The sequence below is a fragment of the Carassius auratus genome, chromosome 35 (assembly GCF_003368295.1).
Source record: "Carassius auratus strain Wakin chromosome 35, ASM336829v1, whole genome shotgun sequence".
Taxonomy (NCBI): Eukaryota; Metazoa; Chordata; class Actinopteri; order Cypriniformes; family Cyprinidae; genus Carassius; species Carassius auratus.
In genome coordinates, this window is record NC_039277.1 from 6689802 (window position 1) to 6701715 (window position 11914).

The following is an 11914-nucleotide window of genomic DNA, read 5'->3' on the forward strand; positions in this document are numbered from 1 at the left end:
TGGCTCTTTAACGCTTTTCAAAAACAACTACATTTACATTGCACTATTTCTTTCACAAGTCCCAAATAGGTGCACGTTATGTGATTATGGGTATTAATATTGTGGAGATCAATAATCCAATATTCAGTCTTTCTTCTTTCTTTATTGTTTGACATGGCCTTGTCATCATTGTGTGACCTCAAGTGACCGTCCAATGAGATGACAACCATATCTATTCATATCTATATCAGCTATTGTCTATTTTGAATTGACAAAATGAGAGATTGAAAGGTTAAATGATGACTAGCATTTTTTTAATAATGTGGGGCAGGCTGTTGAATGTACAAAACTTGGATGAAAGGAGATTTTACAAGCTGGTTTGTATCCGGTACTTGTGGTGGATGTGTTATATGTAACTATAAAGCAATCTGACTCTCTGGGATGACAGCCCAACAGTAATGGAGCTTTGCCCACTCACAACGTCAACACCAGCACTTAAGCGCTCAGAAATTACTGAAGTAAATGTCTACCTTTTCTGTCTGCTGCTTCTTATCCTCTGCCCCTTCTAAAACAAACACACACACTTCTTTTGTGTGTCTCCCTCTTGTTATAGGTCAAACTCAATCTGTCCTTGTCAGGTTTAATCAAAGTATCCACAAATTCAATTTCAGCTGCTGTGTGAGAGAGCCTAATAAGGCGTTCTTTGTCATTCGCAATGTCATTAGGCAGTGGGACGACAGGGCATGGGGGTGTTTCCGATTCTGATGCATTTACTCATGGTTTCAGGGTAAATAAAGCCCAGGTGTTCTCTGTCAGTACCTAAAGGTGCCAAAATTCCTTTACTCTCTGAGACATGATTTGTGAGACATGAACAGTAATATTATGACTCTCTTATAGCAATTTCTCATTCTACATTTATATGTGCAAGTGTGCATCAAAACGTCACATTGCAAAAATGTGTTGTTTCCCAAAAGAAATATACTTAAAACAAGATTAATATATAAAGCTGAAGTCTGTTAATAACTGTTTTCAGAGAATTACATTTATTTTCTGTTTTACTGGTTTCAAGCACATAAACATAAACATTGTTAATTTTAGGTTTAAAGGAACTGCCAAAGAGGTAAGATAAAAGAAATACATTTTAGATATTTTATATTAGGTATTTTTTTACTGAACACAAGTGATCAATACTTCTTATTCTACCATTAGAGTAAATTATATCATTTGTATTACTGTAATTAATATACTAGGATATCACACCTGAAGATTGCAAAGACTTTGAAACGAGGAAAAAACGTACTGTAGCTTCCATTTTGTTTTTATGCAGTTATGTTGCTACAGCAGTTTTGCTTAGTTTTGCTTTGCCTGTCTTAGAAAGGTTATTTTTTTATATTATTTTTTCATAAAGGTCCTTTTAGGTGACAGCAGGCTGTGCTAGAACTAAATAGCTCCATATAGATAAAGCATTCTTTCTTCTTTTTTTACAAAGCTCTGCTTCCTCTACTAATTTTTGCCTCAAATACAAAATTTAGCATTCTAAAGGTACATTTCCATCTCTGTTTCATGCCAATTTTTGAGTCTCATTTCCTTTTATAGTGATTTTATTTTATTATTTTATTTTTTTGGTAAATGGAATCAATTATGTCTGATGAATTTGATACATGGCTCTTTGGTCCAGCATGAATTCGCTAGTGGCATTTATCTCAGTGATGCCTTTTTTTGTTTGTTTGTTTGTTTGTTTTCTCTCTCGTTCAGGCAAAATTAGTCCTAATCTGATCTCTTCCAAAATGATGAAACTTTTCTACAATCCCAAAGTCCAGCACTCCAACCCAGAGGCATCACTGAATAAACCTTCAAAACAAAAGCATCAGTCCCTTCAGCTTTAATTATCTTTTCATCTGGAATTAAATTCTTGATAGATTTTGAAACACATCTCAATCTTTCGTTGTGTAAAGGCATAAGCTGGTGTTTGTCTGTTTGGTGCCCTCATTATCAACAAAAGTGTCTGGGAAACTGGTTTGGCTGCTGTAGCAGCCGCAAAACTAATCGGATAATCATTTCATACAGATGGTAGTGAGCAGTGATTGCTGCAGCTGAGATTTTTCCAAACTGGAGCTGAACAGGAAGACTTTTTGGAGTGTTAGTGTCATTGTGGAAAAGTCCATAACATATACATATACATATATATATATATATATATATATATATATATATATATATATATATATATATATATATATATATATATATATATATATATATATATATATATATAGTTCATGTATTATAAAACTAAGTCTAAAATCTGAATTACTGGTGACCCATCTGCAACCTGTCAAATACAGAATGTGCTAATTATTAAATTAAGAGTTTGTAAAGGGGAAACTCCAACCTCTCAGATCATTTTTGTGGGCCTCATGGTGAAGGATAGAACAGATTAATGCTGTTACCTTTGAGAATGCCTCGGCTAACGTTAACATCAATAAAACATGCACAGTATGGTCACATGTTGGTTCTTTCCTGTCACATTATTAGACTCTTTCAGATGGTCAATCACAAATTGTCCCCCTGGCCCTGACATGGTGATCAATAGAGTTAACACTCCAGTAACATGATGCCTTTATTTCTTACATTTCTGTCATATTTAATTTTCTCGTCCAATATTTATATTCACATCTCTAGGATTGTCCAGAGGGACGTGAGAGAGGCAACTGCACAGTACATCTTTAGTTCATTTGTTGACTAATAAAATCATTAATGAACTACATCTTAATTCAATTATTACTTGAACAAGTGCTGTTGTGAGCTCAGAGAGAGAACAAAAACATCATTGATGTACCAGCAGCTTGATAATCAATACTGTTACTTACATCACCTTCTTATAATAATACATAATATATATATATATATATATATATATATATAAACACAAAAGGAATTGTTTCTTTTTTTGTTTTTAACATGCTCCTGATACAGACATAGAGAACTGGAAAAAAAAAAAAACATTTAAATAGTAAGACTTAACAATAAATAATGTGTGAATGATTCTAGAACAGTAGATTGATTTATGTACAGATTTGTGATTTGGTTTTTTTTTGTTTTTTTTTGTTTTTTTACTCTATATAGAACTGTATAGATAAAGAGATATGCATATGTATTTAATACAGTAATTAAAGATTTAGAATGAATTTCAGAAATGAATTACTGATCACATATGTTATCTGTTTAAGCTGGAGATGGCATGGGGGAAACTGTTTTTATGCCTAGATGTTCTAGTAGTGCACTGAGATCTGTAGCGTCTGCCTAAAGGGAGGGCTGCAAACATGTTGAGTCCGGGGTGAGAGGGGTCTGTGATGATGTTACCTGCCCGTTTCTTCACTCTGGAGTTGTACAAGTCCTGAAGCCTGGGTGGGTGCACACCAATGATCCTCTCTGCTGTCCTAACAGTCCATACAGTCTTCTTAAATCTGATTTGCTGGCTGACCCGAACCAGACAGTTAAAGAAGAGCACAGAACCGATTCAACAACAGCTGAGTAGAACTGTGTTATCTGTGCCTGTGGCAGGTTGAACTTTTACAGCTGATGAAAGAAGTACAATCTCTGCTGGGCCTTTTTCACAATGGAGTCAATGTGAATGTCCCACTTCAGGTCCTGAGAGATGGTTGTGCCCAGGAACCTGAACGACTCCAGTGCAGCCACAGTGCTGTCCATGATGGTGAGTGGAGGGAGAGCAGGGGGTTTTCTCCTGAAGTCCTGATCATCTCCACTGTTTTGAGCGTGTGGAGCTCCAGGTTGTTGTGACTGCACCAGACAGCCAACTGCTCAGAACTGAACTGGATGATGACGATGAAGAAGAGTGAACTGGACGATGACATCATTGAATCAACAATGAACTGAATTTGAACAATGAACTGACGAATAAACCGACTTTTCGCTTTTTCTCTTGTATTATCAGCACAAGTTTTCCCTGTTTAACACTGTAAACATGCTTTGACACAATCTATTTTGTATAAATTACTATATAAATAAATAAAGTTTTCGTGGCCACAGAACATACTTTCTTACAGTACTAGAGCATTACAGCATATAACAAGATTGGATCGTCTGTTGGATTAAAGGGGTCAAATGATGCAATTTTAAGATTTGCATAACGTCACACAAGAAAGAAGGCTCAACTTAGATTCTCGTTGTAGTGTTGTTGCCGCTGCCACCATGTTGTGGAGACGCTGTATTTGTATGCTGTAAAAACGAAACTACTTTGTTTGGGCTTCAAAAAGAGGACACAACTAGAAACCAGTGGTTAAGTTGTATTTGCAACACTGTTCCAGAACAGTTCAACCCAAATATTCAGATGTGTGCAGCGCATTTTACGGAGGATTGTTTCCTGAATCGAGGAAGGTTATACACAAAGGCTGTTTCTATAAGGTGGTGCAATTCCAACCTTGCAAGGACAGTCTGACAATGAGCTTTGTAGAAATAGACACGTTTCCGAAAGGCCGGGCATAGAGGAGCAACAATAATATACAGTAAATGGAAAATAATGTTTTTTTTTTTTTGTTTTGTTTTTCTGAGACCGCATATAAACATGGCATTATGAAATACACAAGATAATGCTCTTCTTTACAAAGTCATATGACCCCTTTAAATAGTCTGATTTATCCAGGTGTTACAACGGTAATCAATAGCTTGTTTGTTGAACTTAAGCATAGCATTAAGAACTTGAACCCTGAATGCTCTTTTTTAAAATAAGAGACATTGTTTTAACCATGTTTTAAAATAAGAAAACAAACAAAAACTTCATGCAGTAAAAGCACAGGCTGACCATTTTAATTTAACATAATCTCTGCCAGAACTTGTGCTTAGTCATCAGTGATTTTCTCTCTTCCTATGAATTCCCTCTGCACATCCTTCTATCTTTTGCAGTGACTCGCTTTTCCTCCTTTATCTCCTCTCATTCCTCTCCTCCACCTCTTCCATCTCTCCTTTACTTTTTCCTGTCTGCATTACTGTCTCTTCCCCTCTCTCTTTCACTCACTCTTTCTTTCTGACCCCTGGCACTCTCAATACACGGATGAGAGGCTACCTAACACTGTGCCGTGTGATCAGGTGTTGTTGAGTAAGCAAGACAGCCCATCTTCAACGGTCAGCTTAAAGCTGTCCTCCTCCAGTGCCACGTCCTTGTGCCCTGAGCAACTCCTTTAGACCAAACTCACCCAGCAGAACTGTTAAATTCTTCTTGCTACACATCTGCAGACCTCCTGTATCTGTATGTATTTTTCTTCTTTTTAATTTTATATACATTTTGAAGGTTGTATGCAGGATGGGAAATTACATTTTCTTTCGACTACAATAGTTTATTCATCATTCACCCCCCCCCCCCCAGGTTCAATCAAGTTTTCTTGCAGAAATCACTAAATCTTGACAGCTGCAGTGGACTCTTTAAAGGGATTATGTGACATTGCTAAAAAGAATATTAATTTGTATATTTTGTGTAATGCAATGTTTTTTTATGTGGCTTAAGGTAAAAAAAAAAGAAATTCCACATATTGTACATTATTGTTGCTTCTCTATTACCCGCCTTTCTGAAACGCATACATTTTTACAAAGCTTGTCGTTCTGATTGGCCAGCTATCCAGTGCTTTGTGATTCGCTGAACCTCAAGCATGTGACGGAAATGTTACGCCCCTTAACATACTGTAATGCCATGTGTCCCGGTGAGATGAGATAAAACCAATTAAAACCCATTACAAATTAGGTTTTTGTTGCATCCAGTGGGGATATAATTACTGATTATAATGACTTACATGTATTTTTAACATGTTGTGTTGCATATCGCGCCACGTAAACATAAAACCATGTCTGCATTTGTGATCTGAGAAAGGACAAACAACGAGCACTACACTACACTGCTCAAAACTCACGTTTGAATAGTAAGTGGCAATTTTTTTAAATATGAAAACATACTTACAGTCTGTGAATCAGGATCACCAGACTATTCTTGCAAAGTTGGAATTGCCCCACTTTATACAAACAGCCTTAGTGCACAGGCAGCATAGGCTACTCTCCCAGGTTAAGGAAACAGTTCTCCATAAAATGCGCTGCACACATTCAAATACTTGGGTTGAACTGTTCTGGAACAGTGTTGTAAATACAACTTAACCACTGATTTGTAGTTGTGTCCTCTTTTGGAAGGCCAAACAAAGTAGATTCGCTTTCACAACGAAACATACACGACATGACACCCCACCACATGGTTGCGGCAGCAGCAACACACAGCAGAGTCAAAGTTATGCCTTCTTTCTTTGCGTGAACATTTGGCAGTGTTAGCCAAATCTTCCCACACAGTGACGTAGATATTTGGGCATGTGTTCAAGTGAGGTGTTTTAAGAGGGCATGGACAACTTAAAACTTTTTTAAAGAATATTTTTTTGGGTTAGAGATTTTAGTCCTTGTAACTTTAGGGATCTTATCTGTGCACAAACAGCGTATAACACTCCTAAGAGAAAGGAAAACTTGAAATTGCATCATATGATGCTATTAAAAGAAAATGTACATTATAGGCTGCTTGCACCCTGAACATTGCCTGTGCTGGTCTAAGATCTATTCAGAATTTACACATAAACAAGTGTACTACTGTATGTAGCATCAGCAATTTTTCCCCCATGAACCTACACTGCTGTGGCTAGGTAAGCGCCCAAATTTGTCACGTTTTGGCAACTTAAGTTCACCCGCAGTGCTATGGATTGAATTTTGAAGAAACAAACACTGTCACAATTTTAGGTATTCAGAAGGACTTCCTCGCTAAACAGTACCAGCAAAAATTATTAGGCCGTATTAACCATCCAAACCTTGCCTCCTGGTAGTTAAGTACTAAATCAGCACTGATTAGAATAAACTTGTCTAGACAATCATGGTGATTTAAAATCTTTGCAGCAGGGTTAGATGCAAGTGTTTGTATAAGGAAAGACCTGAAGTAGAAATATCACCTATTCTAGCAATGCAATGTTATATGTCATTTCCTGATCCAGTTTTTGTGTTTACATGTGCAGAAATATATTTGCATTTCAGTATGTCTCTAAATCACATTATGCTACTATGGTACTGTGATACTATATCAAAGGATTGTAAATATTACAGAATATGGTCCCAGGACAGGCTATCAGTGTTACTTAAGTATCATAAAAGTGCATGCACACTTAATCTCCCTTTCACATTAATTTGTGTTCATACTAATATTTCTTCTGATGATTGCGGTGTGGCGCATTTCATGTTCATTGGTGAGAGAGGCAGATTAATATCCCTGCCAATAATCATTTTAGTTTACATACAAAACACCCACTCTCTCTCACACACTCTCAAACACTCACACACTCCCTCACTGACTTATCTCTGTAACCCTTCTCGGTTTTCAGTTTTTTGGCAGGAATCACTAAATCATGACATCGGTAGTGGACTCTTTAAAATAAAACATACTACATTATAGGCCGCTTGCACCCTTAACATTGCCTGTGCTGTGAATTTTTTCTTGCTGCTTTGCTTGTAATAAACGCTTCTCTCTCGCTGTGTCTCTCTCCTCCTCTATAAGGAGATTTGTTGTTTAATAAAGCCAAACTCCCTACAGAAGCCAAGTGCTCCATAAAACTGTAAAGCTGTAAAAAAGCCTCTTTTATTAAGAGAACGGGGTATGTGTGTGTGGTTTACGTTTCTATACCATCTCCACCTTGCGTGAAATTGGGCACTGGGTAAAAGGAGAGGGTGATCATTGATTAATCAGTATACGTTAATGAGCTGCATCGATCGAGAGACCAGTAGACTCAGCGCCGACCTCAGAGGGTGTGAGACCATGACGCCATCTTAGAGCTGCAAGGGAACCTGTCCTAAACCAGAGACTTAGGGAGACAGGTGTGAAGGGTGTTGTGGGTACAGCAGGGGCTTGACATTGTTATGATGGATGTATATGGATCATTGACCTGACTATGCAGCAGTAATCCCATGAACCCACACTGCTGTGGCTAGGTGACGCCCATGGCGTCAAGTTTTGGCCACTTGAGTTCACACACAGTGCTATTGATTGAAATTTGAAGCACAACTCGAACGTCACAACTTGAGGTATTCAGAAGAACTTCCCCCCTAAAAAGTACCAGCAAGGGCTAACAGGTCGTATTAACCATCCAAACCTTGACTCCTGATAGAAAAGCACTAAATCAGCACTAACTAGAATAAATTTGTCTAGACAAGCAAGGGGGATTCAAATCTTGGCAGCAGGGTTAGATGAAAGTGTTAGTATAAGGAAATTATTCAGAAATATCACCTATGCTAGCAATGCAATATTATATGTCATTTCCTGAGCCGGTTTTTGTGTGTTTGCTTGTGTGGAATATATTTGCATTTCAGTATGTCTCTATAAATCACATTATGATAATGGTACTATATTAAAGGATTGTAAATATTACAGAATATTGTCCCAGGAGCAGGACAGGCTATCAGTGTTTCTTAAGTACCATAAGAATACATGCACACGTACTCTCTCTTTCACATTCATTTCTGTTTAGACCCATATTTTTTCTGATGATTGCAGTGTGGTGCATTTCATGTTCATTGGTGAGAGAGGCAGATAAAGAGGCAGATTAATATCCCTGACTATAATCATTCTCGTTTACATACAAAACACCCACTCTCTCTCGCACTCACACACTCCCTCACTGAATTATCTCTTTATCCCTTCTCGCTCTCATTTTGTTTTTACATTGACAGTTCTTTTATTTACTATGCCGTTATTTAGTTTATAAGGCTGTGGTGTTAATTGCACAATGTCATAAGCATTAAGTCCTCCATCTTTACCCGAAGATATTACGAAAGTCACAACCAATGGCAGCGACACAAAACAAAGTTGTTTTTCTTTCAATATAACTGGTAGATTATTTTAGAGCTGTGGACACTGGTGTTTAGCATTGTTGCCCTGTAGGTTGGCATAACAATCACAAAGCTTCTGTCTCCGTATCAGTGCTGTAATCAGAGAGTTTTTTTTTTCTTTTTTTTTTTTTTTTGGCCACTGGCAAGGTTACCGGAACTAAAACATGGCCGGAGTCCAACTTCCAATTTCGTGGCACCACTGAGTAACAAGCTTTTCTGAAATACAGTGGAAATTAGATACGAATATGCATACATGCTTGCCCATGTGTGAACACAGAAGTGATGATGTGTCTCGGGGTAATAATTAGCATTCTAATGGCAGGTCTTAGTGCAACCCAGAATAGCCTGTTCTTGTGGGACACTTTGAAAGACTGTAAATCAAACCTTATAAAGGGCTTGCCTTTTCCGGTTCTGTTCATAACATAAAATAGCCTTCAAACCCTTTCCTTTCTTATAAAAGTCTGAATAAATCCCATAACGCTGCAACTTACTGAGCATAGTGGTGTTCTCCTTTATGTGACCTACATGTATGAAGCATTGCTTCACAGAGACAACTGTATTTCAAACCAGACTGTAGGTCAAATCCTTTTTCGTTCTGCTGTTTTGCAAGAAAGTGTTACCTTTTGTTTTCTTAAGTTGGCGAATTTGGTTCCACCAGTTAAAAGTGGTTAAAAAATCATTGTAATAAATGTTATAAATGAACCTACCTGGTCTTTTTTCTGTTCTTCCTCTGCGGCCGCCACATAACCGTACTTTTGATATGAGAACAAGAATTTGTTTCTGGCAAAGGGACTTGTTGCTCTTGGGGCATGGCTTGCGTTTGTTGGCTATCGGCCGGTTGGCTTGGTCCTCCTTGACTGCCCGTTTTTGTCTGATGAGAGAACTGGCAAGAGCTGCCATCTTCCCCCCCTCCCTCTCACCTTTGGGAGGGGGGTCTCTGTTTGCTTAAGAGACCCTCTCTGGATGCTCTTGTCTTTTTACCAGCAGCACAAAAAGATAAAAGTCAGGGGTCAAACCTCGCACGGTGAGCCAAGAATTCAGATAGGTTCCTCACGTGTCCACGTGTTTCCCTCCAGTAAGGTAAGAGGTTAAGTTCTGTTCCACTCACAACCTGTCCATGGTTTGTCCTTCATTATGTTTGTTTCACTAAATGCATATTGACACCACAGCAAATCCATAAAATGAAAATCGACGCGGTCACATCTCCACAAAAAGATACTGGAAAAGGCTGACAAAGTCATTGTTGCGACATTGCCGACATATTTGCCCCCCCTTACATTCCCCTGCCCTTGTTCCTAAAGATAAAAACACTAAACAAAGCTAAAGTTTAGCACACAGAAACGATGAGCTTTCTCACCCACACATGGCTGGTCCCTGTGGAAAGTTCTTCACTCACCAGCAGCAGAATTATTTGACTCAAATCAGGAACAGATCCTGTCAGAAATGAGCAGATGGTCAGCCTGTATTCCCTATAGCTAACTTTAGTTGTGCTGGGGGAAAAAAATAAAAAAATAATAATCTGGAGCGGTAATCCAGTGCTCCCACATCCAGAGGCACTTCTGCTTCAGCTGCTGGGATGAAAAACCCTTGAGTCGCAGGACGGGAGCCGGCAAAAGAAGAATGGACTCCGAGAAATTTCCCTTCTGCCTCTTCTGGCACACGCTATCTCTCCCCACAGCCGTACATTGCCCCCCACCCCCCACCCCAAAAACAGCAAGCGTGTGTGTATGTGGGTGTGTGCGCAAATCCAGCGGCTACCACCAGTAAAGGTGACATTCATGAGCGAACAAGTGAGGGAGGGAGAGCGAGCACAGTCGAGTGAGGGAGTGAGTGTAAAAGAGAGTAGGAGAAGAACAAGTATATGATGAATGAGAACAATGGAGAGGAGAAAACAGACAGATGAAGGGAGAGAAAAAGAGGATGGGGAGAGAATTAACCCTACTGTTCTTCCTTGACTCTGCCGTGTCTGTCCTTGATGGGTAGACTGAAACAGAGAGGGATAGAGAGAGTGAGAGACAGCGCTTTAGGTGCCAATGGTGACAGTTTTCACTCACCTCAGGAAGAACATTGCAGTCATGCGTTCCGAGTCAGTTATCACTGCCAAATTCACACACTCGCACACACACATTTATCCCCCTCATCCATCTCTCTCTCTCTCTCTGATACACACATCCTCATGTACACAATCACTTTAAGGGGATTAGGATTGTACCACTTTTATTGGTTTAGCGTTCAGTTTCGTGCAGGCTGTGTGCTGGGAGTGCTTGACGTTTGCTGAAGGTGTAAAACTGAGGCAAACAGAAAGACTTACTCGGTCTTATCTATCTTTTTTCTCCTATCATCTTTTTCCTCATTTACTTTATTGCTGTTCGACTCAAAGCTTCTTTCACTCACCCTCCTCCCCACCTCCCCACCTTTCATTCTTCTTTCTGACATCACTGCGGTTTCGCTTTATCTCTGTGTATTTTCCAGTCTCTTGGCATTCTGCAAATACAGCATGTGAAATGAGCGGGACCTGAGGGGTGCTTTGCTTAAAGAGACAGACAGGCAATAAGAGTGTGTGTCAGGATGGGCAGCTGTCTCTTATTAATAGTGACACATTAGAGACGGAAATGGTCTTCGCCTGACCAGGACCTAATCCACAAACAAAGGTTCTATAATGCATATATACACATTCACATTCAAGCAGTACAGATTAATTAAATATGTTCATAACTTTAGTGTGAGATTTTAGAAACCTGTCTTATTCATTAACACTTTCTAATCAGTCTAATCAGGTGTACATTTTTTTTTTTTTTTATGTAAAAGTTTACCTTTTTTACGATTTCCTGTCTGCGGGTGGTAAAGAAAAAGCAGACTTTTGTTTGGGAGATGTTTTTTTAAATGCTCTGTTTACAATGGCAACAGTATTTCATCAAATGATAAAGAAGAACAATACAGCAGTGCATATACTGTAGACTAATGTGCAGTCAAGCACACTGCAGTAGTTTGACGTTTTAAAGAGCTGCTTCAGGTGTATGGT

At 38.7% G+C, this 11914-nt stretch overlaps 1 protein-coding gene across 1 annotated transcript in view; it reads right to left on the reverse strand.

Moving 5' to 3' along the window:
• LOC113054200 (fibroblast growth factor 11-like) overlaps window positions 1-11397 on the reverse strand; it is a 33242-nt gene extending 21845 nt beyond the window's left edge. Inside the window, exons 1-2 of the mRNA XM_026219565.1 lie at window positions 10947-11397; window positions 9600-10876 (exon numbers count right to left, since the gene is read on the reverse strand). Of these exons, the coding sequence (XP_026075350.1) occupies window positions 9600-9792 (193 nt within the window). The 5' untranslated portion in view covers window positions 9793-10876; window positions 10947-11397. The remainder of the gene's footprint in view (window positions 1-9599; window positions 10877-10946) is intronic.
• Window positions 11398-11914: the final 517 nt, after the last annotated feature.